The sequence below is a fragment of the Haemorhous mexicanus genome, chromosome 5, assembly GCF_027477595.1.
Source record: "Haemorhous mexicanus isolate bHaeMex1 chromosome 5, bHaeMex1.pri, whole genome shotgun sequence".
In the NCBI taxonomy this organism is placed as follows: domain Eukaryota; kingdom Metazoa; phylum Chordata; class Aves; order Passeriformes; family Fringillidae; genus Haemorhous; species Haemorhous mexicanus.
Window position 1 is genome coordinate 5,027,510 of NC_082345.1, and position 17,729 is coordinate 5,045,238.

The window sequence follows — 17,729 nt, forward strand, 5'->3', positions numbered from 1 at the left end:
ATTACAAAAAATAAACGGTAGGTAATTCAGTTAAAGCAAAAGCACTTAAGGAGGAATAACCATCTGTACAAATGTATATCTCTGAATTGCCAGTGCTTTAATAGCTCTGCAAATAGGGCTCTGGGTGTTAAAGTGGGTCAAAAACAAATTAAGGTTAGTGTTCATGGCAATGGAAGCGTAAAAACAAACAATTACACCGTGTAATTGATGCCTAAAGTCATACGTGTTAAACCTGCCCTGTCGAGGGACTCAGGAGATCCTAAGCCCAGTCAGAAAGCAAACAAACATTGCTTCATCTCCATGGATGTGAAATGAACCTTTTACTTTCCCCAGGTTTGGAAGGGCCTCAGTTGAATTCAGCATCAAGATTTCTGTTTCAGGGTGCAGAAAAGAGGGATGCAGTCTGTCAAAGAGTAAAAAAAAGTGACCAGAGTTTCACAGACCCTTATTTATCTGTAGGAAAAAGGGTTTGCACAGGAAAGGCTGAGCAAAGGCAGGGCGGCAACTCACAGAATTCTTAAGGTTGGAAAAGACCTGCAAGGTCATCAAGTCCAAACTGACTGACCACCACCAGACCACGTCAACCAGACCATGGCAGTCATTGCCACACCCAGTCATTTCTTGAACACCTCCAGGGATGCTGATTCCACCACCTCCCTAGGCAGTCCTTTCAAATACCTGACCACACTTTCAGTGAAGAAATTCTTCCTGATGTCCAGCCTGGCACATCTTGAGCCGATGTCCTCTTGTCCTGTCGCTGCTGCCTAGGAGAAGTGCCTGACCCCACTGGCTGGACCCTGCTGTCAGCGAGTTGTAGCGAGCCATAAGGTCTCTCCTGAGCCTCTCTTCCCGCCCCAGCTCCCCCAGCTACTCCGCACAGAACCCCAGATCCTCCACCAGCTTCGCTGGCCTTCTCTGGACATGCTCCACACCTCAATTTCTTGTAGGGAGGAGCCCAGAACTGGACGCAGCACTCGAAGCCGGACCTCCCCAGTGCCGAGCACACAGGACAATCCCTGTCCCGGTGGGCTGGCAGAGGTGCCAAGGTGCGGTGCAGTTCCTGGGCATGCAGATGGCAGGCAGGGCGAGCAGGCACCAGTCCGACTGAAGCCAGGCCGCCCGGCCCGGGCCGACGCCTTCGTTATCACGGAGCCCGGGCTGTGCAGTGCTGGAGCGCTTCCCCCACAGACCGAGGGAAGCGATTCTTTGACTTTGTGAAGGGCTGAGATAAACCCGCTGTGATTGCACTGCAGGGCTCAAAGCCTTTCGCTCCCTCCTGCCCAAATCTCTCCTCGCCGGTGATTCTGCACGCCCCTACCGTGCCACGGCTGCTTGTGGCCAGCTCACCCCTTTTCCCGGTGGGTCCCGCCAGCTCCGCAGCTGCTTGCAGCACCCGCTCCTCTCTCCAGCTCTCCCCAAACCCGCAGCCCTGCTTTGCCCCGAAGCAGGAGCACCAGAACCCTTCCCTGGCAGCACCACTGCCCGCAGCCGCGGTGCGGGCGGGCTGGCTGGCAGGCCGCCGGCCGCTCCCCGCGGGCAGCTGTAGGCTGGGGCGGCGGCGTGCCCGGGGCCGCAGGGGCGGATGGGAGCCGTAGTCCGGGCGCGGGGGGAGCCCGAGGTGGCCGGGGCGGATGGCGCTGCGCGGCTCGCTGCGGGCCGGCCGGGCGCTGCTGCGCGCCCCGGGGCCGCCCGCCCGCGGGCTCTGCAGCCGGGTGCGTGCGCGGAGGGGCGCGGGGCGGGCGCGGGGCGGGCGGGGAGGCTCCCGGCTGACCGTGCCCTCCGCTCGCCTTGCAGCCGCCGGCCTTCGGGTTCCTGTTCGATGTGGACGGCGTGCTGGTGCGGGGCAGCCAGCCCGTGCCCGCCGCCCGCCGCGCCTTCCAGAGGCTGGCGGACGGCGGCGGGCGGCTGCGGGTGCCCGTCGTGTTCCTGACCAACGCCGGGAACTGCCTGCGCTCGGCCAAGGCCCGAGAGCTGTCCCAGGCGCTGGGGCTGGAGGTAATGCTGACGGGGCGGCGGGAACAGCGGCAGGAGGGAGCCCGAGCGATCCCCGGCAGGGCAGCACGGCGGGTGCCCGGCCTGGCCGCGGCCCGGGCGGCTGCACAGGGGCTGCTGGCAGCGGTGCCAGCCGATCGCCGGGAGAAGGGGGCAAATCCTACCTGCGGGTCCCAGCCGGGCTCTCTCCGTCCCGCAGGTGTCTCCGGAGCAGGTGATCCTGTCCCACAGCCCCCTGCAGCTCTTCAGCCAGTTCCACCAGAGGTGCATGCTGGTGGCCGGGCAGGGGCCCGTGGAGGAGAATGCTCACAAGTATCCTTTGTGCCTCATGGTGCTCTGTGCGTCCTGCACAGCAACCAAAGGCTGCTGCTCCTGCCCTAACCCTACCCCTGGCACTGGCTTGCTCAGCTTCTGAAGCACAAGGAGACACAAAGGTCACCAGGCTTACCTTATGGGGCAGCGTCCTTATGGACAGGCTCAGGTGCTGTTGATCTTCATGGTGGTCACTTCCTGGCTCCCCTGTTCAGTGTTTGGCTTCTCACACTCATGACTTCTCCTGTGATTCCTGTTCTCTTGGTGGGATGTGACCATGAGGACTCCATCAGCTTTAGGTGTCTCATTTTTGAGATAAAAGTTGTGCTCCTCCCATTCTTCCATAGCAAAGCCCATTAGAGATCACTCCCAGCTGTCCCACGGATAAGGTTTTCCCCAGAATCTGACAGCAGTTGAAGGAACTCAAATATGACAGGGCTTTGAGCAGTCTGGTTCTCCTGTGGATGGCTGAAGCCAAGATGCCCAGATGAAAAGCACATGTGGTATTTGGTTTAGCCAATTTCATACTCCTCTCGTGCAGATGATCTTTTCCTACTGTGATTTTTTTAGCATTTGAATGTTTTAGGAGCTTGATTGTACAATGTATGTAATTAGTGGAAGGTGTTTTTTTCTGGCTGAAAGCCATGAGGTTATGCTTTACCACACTGCTCTGTTACTAGGACTTGCATTCCTTAATCCTACAGATGCTTCTGCAAATAACTTACAGAAAAACTGTCACTTAAAAAAAAAAAAAAAAAAAACACCAAACAAACCGGTCCCCAGAACATTCCTTGATGGTCTGAACTAGCCTGGGGTTCAAGCACGTGGTCACCATAGAGGCCCTGAGGAAGGCATACCCCCTGTTAGACATGGTGGACCTGAGCCGAAGGCCGAAAGAGCTGGTAATTTCCTGAAGCATCAGCAGAAGGCGTGATCTGGGGCAGGGTGGTCACAGCACACAGCAAAGGGACAGGGCAGCTGTCAGTGAGCTCCCTTAGCAGGAGCCTGGCACTGGCACTGAGCAAGCAGCCCCTCTGTTCTTCCCAGTGTTGGCTCCTGCGGGAGGGGCAGTGACTCTCCCCTCTCCTTTCTCTGCCTTCCATTGCTGTTCCTTACAGTTGGTTGGCATCTCCAGCTCTGTAGACAGGAGTACAAGATCTGTGAAACCCCATCTGGGAGGGGGGAAAAAAAATATTCCTTCAGGATTCCAGGTGGCTTTGTCCTGCCTTATTATGGAACTGCCTTGGCAGGTTCAAAGGAGGCATTTTTAGTTTTGTTTTGGAGATGGCATTAGGTTTTGCATTACTAATCCAGCCTTCCTTTTTTTCTGGCAGCCTCCTCCCCCCATTGGCTTCCCCACTATAGAAGGTAAGCAGAGGCCTGTGTTTACATATGAGCAGCAAGCAGAGCTAAGAGCAAGGCAGGCCAGCTGGGATGGGAGCTAATGGTGTGCTGTCAGCTCACTGCTGTCCATGGGCAGCATTGGAGAGGGTACAGCCAGGAGGGAGCCTCACTGCTGGGAAAAGCTGGATTAAAGCAAATTTTCCCTGTGCTGTGTGCCAGTGTCTGGAACCAGTGGTGCACATGGTGCAGAGATGTCAGACTGGAGCCCTGGCTCCAGCCACATTCCACTGGTAGCTGTACTTGCAAGGCAGCCCAGCACAGGAGGTTAGCTGGTGCATGCTGGCACTGTGAATTTCCAAACAGCTCTCAAAATCTTGCAGGGGTGATTCTGTTTGGCGAGCCAGTGAGGTGGGAGACGAGCCTGCAGCTCATTGCTGATGTACTCCTGAGCAATGGGAACCCTGGGGCAGAGCTGCAGGAGGTACCATACCCTCATCTGCCTATCCTTGCCTGCAACATGGACCTCCTGTGGATGGCTGAAGCCAAGATGCCCAGGTGAAAAGCATGTGTGGTGTTTGGTTTAGCCAGTTTTATACTCCTTTTGTGCAGGTGATCTTTTCCTACTGCAATTTTTTAGCATTTGAATGTTTTAAGAACTTGATTGTACCATGTAATTAGCAGCAGAGACATGAAAGCTGCATGAGAAATAAAAACTAAAACCTGGGGGGAAGCAAAAGCCAGACCACTGTCTGTGGAGGGTGTGTGGGCACCGTGTCCAAAACAGGTAATAACCAAGGAATGCTTGCTGCTTCAGTGCTGTTACTGGGGATGCTGATGACCTCCTTTCTGGGGCAGGTTTGGCCATGGCACTTTCCTTCTCTGCTTGGAGAGCATCTACAAGAAGGTGACAGGCAGGGAGCTGAAGTATGAGGCCTTGATTGGCAAACCCAGCCCCATCACCTACCGCTATGCCCAGTACCTGATCCAGCAGCAGGCAGAGAAGCAGGGCTGGAAGGCTCCCATCCGACGCCTCTATGCAGTTGGGTAAGAGATTTTTTCCTGCTGGTTTCCTTAGGCAGTTGTAAACTGAGTGCTCTTTAGTAGTGGTGGGGTTTTTTTTGGTTGGTTTTGGGGTTTTCTTTGCTTACTTGCTGGGTTTTTTTCCCCTCTGGGTATTTCTAAAGTTAATACCAAAATTCCGATGGTCTCTTTGAGCCTCGCACCCTGGAACAGAGGCTTGCTGGCTTTTTGTACCCTACACAGCAAAGCTGTGGACTGTCGGATGCAGAATGCACATAGAGTCACTCAAAGACAAAATTAAGAGACCCAGATGTAGTACTGTTAGCTCAGTTTGGCCAGACACTTTGGGAATGTAGGATTTATAATCCAGTCAAGGCTGAAACTGCTCTGGGTGCTTGGGATGTACTGTCTCTCCTTTGAAAGGTGCACGTGTCCTGAGCAGGACTCACTGGTGGGTAGACTCACTGCCCCACTCCAGCTGCTCCTCTTGATGTTAGCAGCTATCTCCCAGCCCTTCCTCCTTCAGTGCTGTCTTAATCTCAGTCCCCCAGAGCCAGAGGGCTTGCTTCTCATTTCTGAGCCCATTCTCATGGGCTTGTTTCTCCTTTCCATTTCACACCGTGACCTTATCCAGGGATAACCCCATGTCTGACATCTATGGGGCAAACCTCTACAACAACTACCTCAAGTCAGCTCAGCAGAACCAGGTCCAGGCTGGGCTGAAGAGGAGCCCACAGGCAGCCAGTCCCTATGCTGAGATTTCCCTGGAGCTGAGGAATGACTGCAACAATTCAGTGGAGAGCTGTGAGTCCATCCTGGTCTGCACTGGGGTCTACCGCCACAACGGCACCGTTGCCAAGCAAACAGAGGAGACAGTGTTCCATGGACACCGGGACTTCTGCTTCGACCTCAGCCTGGTGCAGGCATCTCACATAGTGCAGGATGTGGATGATGCTGTGCAACTTGCTTTTAAAAAAGAAAACTGGAGCTAGGGATTCAGACAGGTGTGCCTAAAGATCTGCTGTAAGGGGTTTTATGTACCGGAAAGAGGGGAAGAATGGGGAGGGACCTGGGGTGATTTTCTAATCTAGCTAACGTTTTAGAAAATTCCCTGTTGCAGCACTAAAAGCCCCTTAATTTTATTGATACTCATCTGCCATCCTGACAGCTGCCCTCAGACTTTCAACTGTGACTGTACATTGCTGCCAGCCATAATTGAGCCATAATGGAAACAGGGTATAAGGAGTAGGCTTGTCCCAGCAATCCCAGTTTTGTTCAGCTCTCACAGCTCATTCTTTTCCACACTTTGTGTGCAAAGATCAGGGAACCCCACCCTCCTCTTTATGGGGTGTTTGAGGGCAAAGCTCTTCCCCACATTTGCTGATGTAAATGGCCAGCATCAGCCATTTGTAGAATGTGCTGTTTGTCCACGCTGTGACTTGAGCACACCAGAAGCTGGGCTGTGGTGGCTCCATCCCAAGAGAAGGCTTTAAGTCTTAACATTCTCCTCGTGAAGATAAGTGCCTACAGACTTTAACAAATTCTCTTTGCCTGGGGATTTGCCACTGCATCACTGTCAGCCTGAAACAAAGTTCTGTTTTGCAGTCATCTGGCAGCTGTGGAGAGGCAGGGCCCCTCAAAGGAAGCTTCAGTAGCCAGAGCAACTTGCTACAGGGCTGAGGTGAAAGTTATATTGTTCCCTCCCCCCTATTTAGCATTCTGTGAACACCCCTGCCTTTTCACATCCCACTAGGGAGCCAGCAGCCTGTGCTCAGCAGCAGAGGAAACCACCACAGAGTTTGAATTGGCAGAGTTGTCTTTGCCCAGAATTCAGTGCTGCAGCAAGAGGCTTTTTTGGCACCCACTCTGATCCCAACTGTTGCAGGGAACATCCACCTGCTCCAGCTGGCACAGCTTCCAAGAGGGGCCCTTCTTTGGAACAAGGGCCAAACAAAAAGAGTCACAGTCCAGCTTTGCTCCTTCCTTGCATGCAAAGATTCAAAGAGAAGATCAATCAAGCCAGGATGGTACCAGAGCCCAGGCCTGACCTTTTAGAATACAAATGTCTGTGTCTTCCAGTTCTTTTGTTCCTCTCATCCCTCATGTGGTTTGCAGCTCAGGGATACTCCATAGAGTCTGACCTTTGGTCCCTTCTCTTTCTTTAACATGCAGGTAGAGTCCCCCTAACATGAATTAGCAGCTGGGACTTGCCTGCCCAGGAACATTTCCCTAACAACATGCACCTTCTGCCTCTGTTCTCCTAGCTCTCCTATCCAGAGAAAGATAAGACTTGTGTCTCCATAGACATTCCAGAGAAGATAAGCAAGGTTTGCATGAGAAATTAATACGAAAAGATTTGGCTTAGGAAGGAGTGTCTTACTTCCAGAGGAGCACTGGGATTTTAGAAGCACCAGTCAGCCTGTGTATATGATGCAAAGCCTCGGAGCCAACACAACTGAATTGATTTTCCTAAGTACAGTCAGCTCACACCACACTGAAGTATCAGAAATGGGTCTGCTCTGCCTCTTCTTTCCTCCTTCCTGCTTTACCAGGCAGTTCCATACACAGGGTGCAAACGTATTCTGCACAGAACTTTGAGTTCTTCATTGAAATCTCAGCATCCATGTGCACTGAAATTCTGCTCCAGCAGCTCTCCATCCTCTCAATACTGATGTGTCTTCCTAGGAAGGTCACTGCAGCATAGGCTCTATTCTTAAGTTGTGCCAGGCTCTGTGTGAAGCAGATCAGGTGCTCTTTCAGTTATCCAGGCAAGAGTTCCTTCTCTGTTTCTCTGTCCTTCCCTTCATGAATAGGAGCAGAAAAATACCTCTTTGCACGTGTTTCCATCAGTGAAATCCACAATGGGAAGTAGTTTCTTCCTCTCTTACCATTACTTGGGGTTCTTCTCCTTTGTCTCATCAGGACAAGAATTGCTTGGCTGCTTCTAAAAGCAGCTGTAATGGGAGGAACGTGGATTTGAATCCTTTTCCTTTCGCTACAGAGAGAAGGAAATCACCATTTCATCTTGTTGCACAAAACAAGGGCTTGTCTCCAGTTCCCAGAAGAGCAGGCACAGGGAAGGACTTGGGATATAACACAGGGAAGGTCCTTTAGCTGCAGCACCTCTCCACAGTCACAGCTGTGCTGTGCACCCAGCATGCAAGGCCTGAAACTGGAGCCCACACCCCATTTATTCATAGGGTATCTCCAGTGTCCCTCAGCCTTGCTTTTCAGAGGTGCCATCCACTGCAGAAAGAGGAACACTCCCTTTGCTTGTAGTGCTTGCTGACTTGAGTGCTAACTTTCCTGGCGTTCCTGGGAATGGTCCTCATAGCCAGACCTCAGGGAGCTGTTTGCTGGCAGAAAGAATGAGCCACACCTTCAGTGTGGTGAGTGCTGACTGCAGAAATGCTGAGGTCTGTCCATCTGCAGCCAGCCTTTGGCAAAGCTCTGTCTTGTTCCATGGTAGAAGTGCCAGTTACTCAGAGAAAAGGTGCTGCTGAACCACTGTGCCCTGAGGGCTGTGGCACCTCTTCCAAGGAAGGAAGAGGTTTGCATTTGCACAGAGAGGGAGCCAGGCATCTCCATCTTTGGAATAGCAGTGGAGGTGAGCTGACTGATGTGAATCTGCTTCAGATGCCAAATCTGCTTTTAGCTCTGGATTAGTTGGTTTTTTTTTTCCCACCAGTCTTAAAAATGTGTAGGAGGAACTTCAGTGATAAGGAATTTTAAAAAAATGCTTTGCTTGCGAGTTGAAACTGAACAGAAGGAATCTAGAAATATCTTGTACCCTTTGCCTAATTCATACCAAGTAAGGTTGCATAAAAAACTCTGCTTTGTTACTCTCTGCACTAATTAGCCAGATGGGCGGCCCTTGGTCTGAGCAATGCAAAGACCTTTCCCCTCTTCCCCTTCTTAGCTCCTTGAAACAGTGCACTTTGTCCAAGTCCCTGCCTGGGAATTGCATGGACCCACTGGATGGAGTAGGAGATCTGGCTTCTCCAGCTGCTCTTGGACACTGGCTTGATTCTGAAAGGTTTCTGTTAATGACATTGCTTGGCAGGTCTCCTCTGTTCCATGAGTTGTGCTAGAGTGTTGTACAGGCTTGTAGCTTATGTCCAGTTCGTTTATGGACACCTGTGATTGCCAGAATTCAGTGAAATCCTTTTACCTTGGAACTGCAGCTTCCTGGAGTTCGCTTCCAGCATGGCTGGAAGGAAACTTTTCCTTTGTCTCATGTATTGCTCAGAAGAGGTTTCTCCAAAGCAGTATGTCTGTCCTTTGTGGCTGTCATCCTTCTGTGCAGGTTATGGGACCAAGCAGGAGAGGGGACTTCACTGCTGGTCCAATACCTTAATATTTACATGGTGCACTGCCCTGTACAACAAATAGGGCAAAGACCTGATCCTAACAACTCTATCTTCCAAAGATGAGCAGGTTTTAGTCAAGCCAGAAGGGAGCTTGCAGCTGAGGCTAGCAGGAAGGAACCAAGGGATAGACCTTGTTTTGGATCTGAAACCAAGAGCTTTCATGGCATGCAATAACATGGTGGCCAGAGAAGTCAATTCCTTCATTCCACAGGACACATGCAACTGCTATCCTGGCATTCAGGGAATTAGATAACACTACTGTCCCCTTCTTCCAGTCTTAACCCTGCCATGTCTTTCTCCCTCCAAGAAATGGTAATGTTTCAGATTGTGTCATGTGCACTGTAGAAGAGTGATTATATATCATTCAGAGAAATCACAAACTGATTATTTTAGATTTCATATTAATTTCAATGCAGTTACAGAGTTGCTGCTTTGTTCAACCACATATGTAAAATAATAAAATATGTTTTCTTTGAAATTAATTTTAACTTCCTGTGTGTACATTTAATGGGTATTGTTCTGTTCTCTTTCACATCTTTGCCCTAGAAGATTATTAGGGCAAATTCTGTTTTCTTTTTTTTTCCTATTCTTCAAGCTATTACCAGATTTTCTTGCGAGAACCACCCTGAAAGATAGCCCTTCAGCAGTTTAGTGGCAAACTTTCAGACTAGAACCAAAAGCTTCCCCTGATTTCAATGGAAAATTCAAGAACCTGCTAGGTGAAACTATCATCTTTAATAATCTAGAAACAGCCAATCCACTTGCATTGTTTTTATATTTCATCAGAAAGTTTCCCATCTACAAAGTTCACAGCTCACAGGAGGCAGATTAGACAGCAAAACAAGTGTGATGCAGAGTCCTGAGAACTTAACTTCATGTTGAAAGCAACAATTATAAAGCAGTTTGGGGGGGACTGGACAAGGATTCCCAATCTCAGCAGAAAGAACTGAATTATATTCTACATCCTGGAGAAGTGACCTACAGCCCCAACCTCTAATAAATAATGGTAAAAAGTGTTAATCAGTCTCCTCCTTTTATGCAGTGCTCTGGTAGTTGGAGCACTCACCCAAGATGGGGCTAATCAAGGTTTAGTTAAGCAGGGAGAAATCACAACCTGAAGCTCCCAGGTGTTTTTAATCACTATTGTCAGAGCACGAGGGCAGCCTAGACTTAAGGTGTCCCTTGTAGGAGAAGCTGAGCTGGAAGTTGGAGTCCCATGGAAATCTTACCCAGCCCAAGGTGCAGAGTTAAACATTGAAGAAGAACCAACTTGAGCAAAAGGATTGAGAGCCCTGGAGGAGTTTGCTCCCAGGGGAATGCTGTGAGGAATGCCTGCCAGGGTAACCCTTGGGAAGTGCTTGGTCCCTGCTTGCCCTGGTGCCTTTGGGGGCCTTTCCAAACCCTTCTATTGCCAGGCCTTCCTAACCCCAATTATAAAAGCAAAAATCTTTATGGTTTTTTTTTTTACTGCTGCAGTTAATTTGATGAACACTATGCACTTACAGACCTGCTTAGATCCAGTCTGCAACAGTTTAAAACCCTGCACCAGCAGGGCAGCGATGTATTCTCTAGGAACCAAACCTCCATCAAGAAAACACTTCTCTTAATTCACAATAATAAACCTACCTTTCCTTTTCAGTCATCTAAACTATGAAGAACTTTCACTTTCTCCTCAAAGTCAGATCAATAGATGCTCTATGCTAAGACTGAGTAAAGACAAAATACCAAAAGCAAACCCCAAATCCACTCTCCAAGCCCCCTACTCTGCTACAAGCATGAAAAGAAATGTCTTGGCACTTTCTGCTGGCATTGAAAGCTCTTTGAACCGAAATGTAATTACAAGCAATAGACTGTTAACACTTCAGTGTCCTTTTGAAGAGGATCTGCATTCCCTGAGCCATAACACAGGATCAGCAGTTCAGGTACAAAGGCTGCGTTCGGAAGCCAAGGCATCGTTGAATTTTGGTCCTGGCCAGGTGAAACTTTTTTACACTTATCTGTCACTTCAGCCCTGACCATTTGAATGGGTTAGATAAGTGCAGCATAAAGTGTGTGTCAGAGAATCCCAGAAGCTTCCTTTCCCACACAAAAGGCATTTTAAATATGGTTGGAGCAGATTATGCTCGAACTCCCTGAGATCAGCTTTGCCTCTTTCCCTCCCACTGCTGCCAGTTTCTGACAGCTTACTGCAGGGTATAATTAGGTATCTAGTTTCTGGTCTTTCTTTCAGGCACATATCTGCCCTGTTTTTCTTTTCCTTTTTTTCCCTTCTCCCAAGAATTTGAGTCATTATTTTGTTTCCTCCCAAGTTCAGCCCTCAAGAAAGTTTTGCCTTCCCCCAGCAGGGGTATTTTTGAGGGCACACTTGTTTCCACTTGCAGTGTAAACTAAAAATGGTAGCATTTTAGATATTCAGTATGACTATTGCACAAAACTCTGTCTGCTGTTTGCCTTTAAATATATGTATACACACACACATTTCTATGCATACACATCAATACATAAAAAATCCAAAAACATAGCTTGGGAGCTACTAAAGAGTAGAATCTATTTATAGTTTAGCTTTTTAATGTTTTAACAGCAATGGTTAAGCACTAACACATCCAAGGACTGCACATTGCATTAAATAACTGGATCACATGGGAAGCATCATCTTGTCATATCTCGTCCTACAGTGTGCTACAAAAAGCTCTTCAGTGCTTTCTCAAGTAGAAGTCATTTCTCCCCTCATTCCCATTTTAAAGCAGAGGCACAATTTCTGCTTCCTTTCTTACAAATAAGCTCCTTTCTTATCCTCACCTCTTTGTTTATGTTGTGTTTGCACTGCTGGAGCCCATGCTCAGCCCAAGGAAGCCCTTGAGCTTCCACCATCCTACCTGGTGTTCCCCCATTCCTTGTCATAGCTTTCCTTGCCATGCAACCACAGGTCCTCCCTGTTCCCACCTACCTACCTTGAATGCAGGAACCTTCACAACCCCAGCAGGCATCCTGTGGTGTCTGGAGAACCATTTCCACGAGCCTGCCCTTGCCCTGCTCACACAGCCCCAGCCCAGCAGGCCCCCTGAGCACCCGGCTCCCTCCCAGCTGCCTCAATTCCCTGCTCCCAGCTCCCCACATCTGGGTGGCAGGGTCAGAGCCCATTTCCCAGCTCTGCTCACCAGCTGTAGGTGACAGCCCACCCAAAGCCCAGGGATCCCCACCCAATTCCCTTCACCCCAGCAGGTGGGACACCACACAGCCACCCAAAGCCTTGGGGAATGAGGCTTCTTTGTGAAATGAGTGCCTGGATCTAAAGCAGAGGTGCCAGGGCAGCATGTGAGCATGTCCAGCCCATGGCACACAGGGAATTGCACTGCTCAGGAAACCCAGAGCATGACAGCCAACGAGACAGAGCTGTCACTGTCTGCTGCCCAGAGGAATGCTTAGTTTTCACTCCACATCCTCTTGTGGAAGTGGAAAACACCCCTTGCAGCAGAATGTGGCAAGAGCAATTTAGCTAATGCTGAGGGCTGACCACACACGAATCATGGCTTACCTGAGAAGAGTCAGGTGAAGGCAGCCACCCACCTTGGACAAAAGCCAGGATCCAGAACATAAGGATGTGGTTTTACCCTCTACCGTGGGGCACACAGACTTACACTGCCATCCAACCCAGCCTTTCTGTGGAAAAGAAATGAGGAGGCACAGCTGGTGTCATTCACACTACTCTGAGCTGGGCAACTCCCAACACCTGCAAGGAGCATGAAGGAGCACCAGAGAGAGCAATCATCCTCCTTGGCCATGGACCCCAGCCTTCTGCTCCCTATCAGAGACCCTCCACAGAGCCTTCAGTGAAGTCTGTGGGGTTGTACAAAAATTGTAGACTTTTGCAGACAAAAATCTAAGCAGTTGTTTGGCCATGGATTTTTCTTGGGCAGCAAAGTCAGTCAAAGAGAGAAAGTCTTCCCCTGATTGTTGCTGTGTGCCCAAAGAAATCTTTGTGTCAATCCACCCCAAGTTCTCCCTTTCCCTTTCTCAGTTATCTCTTTGCTCCAAGTTTAAGCATGAAGTCTCCTTGTACCCCAGACTGATTTCTCCTTGTAGCCAAGAGCAGCCAGGGCCACTGACTGGAGCAGGGCTCCTCAGGGAGCCTGCAACAACATGTATCAGATGGTTGTCACTGCTGTCCTGGATGTCCTTTCCCAGCACCAAGCAGCGTTCGCTCAGTGCCATGTGTTGATTCAGCAACATGCTGAAATGTGAAGCTATTTTGGATCTTTATCACAAAGTATAGTTAATACAGACGTTTGTGGAGACAGTTTATTTGATGTGCTCCACATCATTGTCAGGCAGCACCTGGCTCACCACTGGTGGGCACAGGTACAGATGAGGAACTGGTGATGCTGAGCACCAAGGCACTTTGGAACATGTTGTGCCAAGCCATTAGTGCTGGTGATAAACAGATGCAGCCAGCTATTAAGCTCAATCCAAGGCCATTAATAGTGGGTCAATAAAGGTCCTGATTGTTGCTTTCAGTAGAAGTAAGAACTCCAGAGCTATTCATACCAATTCAAAGGCTCTGTCCCATCATGGCAAACTGGGCAGGGCCCTCAGCATGTGGATTGGCTCAACTCAGAAAACTGGTGAGATAAAAGACACTTACTTTGATGAACAAACACACCAGACCAATGTAGGGGCAGATGAATATCCAGCAGCACAGATGAGCCAGAAATGAGCACTTCATTGTAGGCTCTGTGCCAGGCCAACTGGTCTTTGTCTTGGCCAGCTTAGAGAGACCAGGGGAGACTGAAGCACTTCCGATGTTAGGAGTGGGTGCCGCGGGGCTGTGGCACGTCCGTGGGGGACTCGCCCCACTCGCGGGTTTCCTGCGGGGCAGGAGGCAGGACGCTCCCCGAGATGTGGAAGGGGAGCATCTCTGGGGACAGGGCGGGGGCGCCTTCTTCACCCTCCCGTTCTCGCCCCCCTCCTCCCCTCCCCCGGCCGCGCAGCCTCCCCCCCCAGCCCCAGCCCCAGCCCCAGCCCACCCACCGCCGCCAGCCGCCCGCCCCGGCTCCGGCAGCTGCTGCGGCTGCTTCTCGGCGCCGCCCCCGGGCTCCCCCGCCGGCCGCCGCCGCTCGGGCTCTCCGCACCGCTGCCGCCGCCGCCGCCGGGCCCGGGGCCGGTGCGGGGGGCGGGCCGGGGGCGGGCCGGGGGCCGCGGCGCGGCCGTCGGGCCCGGCGCGCCGGCTCGGGGGCCGGGGAGGACCATGCACCGCGCTGCCTCCAACCAGCGCTCGGTCTCCTCCTCCTCGGGCTCCTTCCAGCCGCCGCCGCCGCCGCCGCCGCCGCCGTTGCCGCCGCACGCCGCCGACCGGCAGCCCCTCTTCCAGAGGGGCTCCCGCAGCGGCGGCAGCCGGCGGGGCTCGGGGTCGAGCTCGGGCTCGGCGCGGGCCCGCCGCCCTCGCAGCCCCCGCAGCAGCGCCGAGGAAGAGGAGGAGGAGGAAGAAGAGGAGGAGGACAGCAGCAGCATCAGCAAGCCCCTGGTGCCGCCGCCCGCCACCCCGCTGCCCGCCGCCGCCTCGCCGCTCCCCAGCAGCAGCAGCAGCATCAGCAGCGGCGGCGGCGGCGGGAGCCCGGGCCGCAGCATGACGGCGGCGGAGCTGTACGGGGCGGCGGCGGCGGGCGGCGGGGCGGGGGGCGGTGGGGCGGCGGCGGGGGCGCTGCTGGGGCCCGGCGGGGCGGGGGGAGGGCGGCGCTGGGGCTTCCAGGCGCTGTCCCTGGTGCTGCTGCTGGGGCAGGGCGCGCTGCTGGACCTCTACCTGATCGCCGTCACCGACCTGTACTGGTGCAGCTGGATCGCCACCGACCTGGTGCTGGCGGCCGGCTGGGGCATCTTCTTCTGCCGCAACAGCCGGGCGCGCCGCCGGGAGCGGCCCCCGCCGCCCCCCGGGCCGCCGCCGCCGCACCCGCTGCTGCTGCACGGCCCCCCCGGCGGCCGCGGGGCCGGGGGCCGCGGGGCCGGGGTCCCCCCCCGCGGCGGCGACTTCGCCTACGCGCACCTCGCCTGGCTCATCTACTCCATCGCCTTCACGCCCAAGGCGGCGCTGATCCTGGGCACCTCCATCCTGGAGCTGATCGAGCTGCGCCTGCCGCTGGGCACCACCGGCTTCCGCATCACCCTGGCGCTCTCCGCGCCGCTGCTGTACTGCCTGCTGCGGGCCATCGGCACCGAGGGCGCCGGGCAGCTGCTCCTGCCGCCGCAGCCGCCGCCGCAGCACCGCGCCGCCGCCGCCTTCCTCGCCACCTGCCTCGACCTGCTCGACAGCTTCTCCCTGCTGGAGCTGGTGCTGCAGCCCGGGCGGCCGGCGCCGCTGCCCGCCCCGCTGCGCTACCTGCTCATCGCCGTCTACTTCCTCTGCCTGGCCTCGCCGGTGCTGTGGCTGTACGAGCTGAGCGCCGCCCGCCCGCCCGGCGCCGCCCGCCTCGCCCTGCACCTCCTGCTGCCCGCCGGGCTGCTGGACGCGCCGCTGCTGGCGCTGCGCTGCCTCCTGCTCCTGCGCTACCAGCAGCCGCTGTCCCTCTTCATGCTGAAGAACCTCTTCTTCCTGACCTGCCGCGGCCTGGAGGCGCTGGAAACCTGCTGCCTCCTCCGCCCCGCCGCCGCCCCGCCGCCCGCCAAGTACGGCCCGGCCACCGCCGCCCCCGCCGCCGCCCCGCTGGCCCACGGGCTCTCCGACGTGGACGTGGGTCCCCACGGGTACGTGAACGCCTTGGCGGTCACTGCCCAGGGCTGAGCCCCGCCGGCCGCCCCCGGGCCCGCTCCCGGCAGAGTCTCTGTCTCTGCGTTCTGCTCAGGTTCCCTCCGCCGTGGCCGAGCAGGGGAAGGGGACGTGGGTTTCCCTGTCAGACTCCCGTTCCCCTCCTCCCTTCCTTATGGACAAATCCAGCAGCGGAAGCTCCGCACAAACCCGACTACCTGCAGGAGCAGAAAACGCACCTGTCCTTCATGACAAGACTTCTTCCAGTGCTTCTGCATCTCCACTGTCTGGAGGGTCCCACTCCCTCCCCCCGTCCCAGGACATTGTGTTGCTTTGTCACCGAAAAGGTTCAGTTTTTCCTTTTCATCCTCAACAGGGACCAGTGCATCTTGTCCCCTCCTTTAAGAACTCCTGCTGACCACAATAATGAGATGCAAGAGGGGCCTGACCAGCAGGTGTTGCCTCCGGGTATGGGAAGGACAGAAGGAAGCACGCTTTGGTTTCCCGAGGTCTTGCAAAGCTGCTGCCTGTGTTTCCCAGGCCTTTGTGTACCAGCTAAGGAACCTCTGGAAGCACGCTGGCCACTCGGTCACTTCAAGCCCATGAGCCACCTTCTCCTAGCCAAAATGTCTACCTCTGTGCTTCAACCTTTTGCATCTTACATTGACTTCACATGCTAAAGAAACCAGTCCAGCATGGACACAAACCAGGGCTTAGGCCCCATTTCATAACCACCAAGACATTTATTTCTGGTGAGAACAGGGTTTACAGCAGCCTCCTGCTGGCATCCCCAGGTGCTGGGGCTCTCATTTCTCTGTGAATATGCATGTTTACGGGATCAGCGTTGGTTTTCTTTTACACAGAGCATAGGGTCTTCCTTTCCACAGCCAGAAAGGCTGGAAAATTTCCTCTGGCCCCCTTCCATGCCTGCTTGAGAGAGCAGAGATGGGGCTCAGCCTGCAAAGAGCCCCCTCTCCAAGAGCAGAGCAGAGCAGAGGACGCTGGCACTGCTTGGGGTGGGCTCCATGCTCAGTGAACCAAACATTTCAGCACAGAAAGCAAAGTGCTGCAGGAGCCCTCAGGGCAGAGGTGCTCTCGAGCTTTGGTGAAAGCCCATGGATCAGCATCCTGTTCTCTGTGTGCATGTGGTTTAGGGTAGGTGGGGAAAAATTGTTAGTAACCTCTCATAAGAACACAGTTTTCTTTGGTTTTAAGCTCCATGAATGTTGGGTGGGGTTAAGGCCTGCTCTTCTGCCTGGCTGCTGCTGCTCCTGAAACCAGCCCCATGGAAGGAGGAGCACACAGACCACGTCTGGAGGAAGGACTTTGCCCCTCCCAGGCTTATATTTTGTTATCTGGGCAAGGCTGCAATAATTGTGAAAAACAACAGTTTCCTGTTGCAAGTTTTTTTTTTTTTTTTTCTTTCTTTTTTCAAGCTGTCCTGATGGGAAGGGGAAATAAAGCACAACCAACTGCTACCCACAGCAGGACTGCAGGCGCAGCCCAGACTTCTTCCGCTCACACATTTATTCTTTCTTTCAGGGCTTGGGCTTCAGAGCCTCTGTCCCACCTTCCTTGTCACAGAGTGGGATCAACTGCCTGCTCCGGTGGACTGCTACAACAAAATGTTTACAGTCTGGTAACTTCCAGCTCCCAGAGGCAGAAGTGGGGCTGCCATGGGGCTCTTCTCCCCCAGCTCTCGCTGGCTGATGGGTTTTAAGGGGCTGGAAAAGCCCCCAGAAAAGATGGGTCAATAGTGCTGTTCTGTTCAGAAGTGCAGCTAGGATGGGTGACTCGCTGCCAACTCTCCTCGTGCCAAACGGAGAGTTGGCAAAAGCTAGGCTTAACTTTCCCACCAGTGCTTTATTTTTAACCTGAGCCCTTACATGGGCAGTTGTGTGAATTTTGGCCAGTGGCCTTTCTCTTCGGTAACTTCTTCTTGTCTGGACAATCTT

At 53.3% G+C, this 17,729-nt stretch overlaps 2 protein-coding genes across 2 annotated transcripts; both read left to right on the forward strand.

Moving 5' to 3' along the window:
* Window positions 1-1,616: 1,616 nt before the first annotated feature.
* HDHD5 (haloacid dehalogenase like hydrolase domain containing 5) lies at window positions 1,617-9,520 on the forward strand. Its single transcript, XM_059848104.1, has 8 exons — window positions 1,617-1,712; window positions 1,795-1,995; window positions 2,192-2,304; window positions 3,113-3,206; window positions 3,639-3,672; window positions 4,029-4,203; window positions 4,504-4,692; window positions 5,303-9,520. The coding sequence occupies exons 1-8, from the start codon at window positions 1,632-1,634 to the stop codon at window positions 5,658-5,660; spliced, it is 1,245 nt and encodes a 414-aa protein (XP_059704087.1). The 5' UTR covers window positions 1,617-1,631; the 3' UTR covers window positions 5,661-9,520.
* A 4,763-nt stretch (window positions 9,521-14,283) lies between these two features.
* Window positions 14,284-15,810, forward strand: TMEM121B (transmembrane protein 121B). Its single transcript, XM_059847797.1, has 2 exons — window positions 14,284-14,460; window positions 14,743-15,810. The coding sequence occupies exons 1-2, from the start codon at window positions 14,284-14,286 to the stop codon at window positions 15,808-15,810; spliced, it is 1,245 nt and encodes a 414-aa protein (XP_059703780.1).
* The last annotated feature ends 1,919 nt before the right edge of the window (window positions 15,811-17,729 follow it).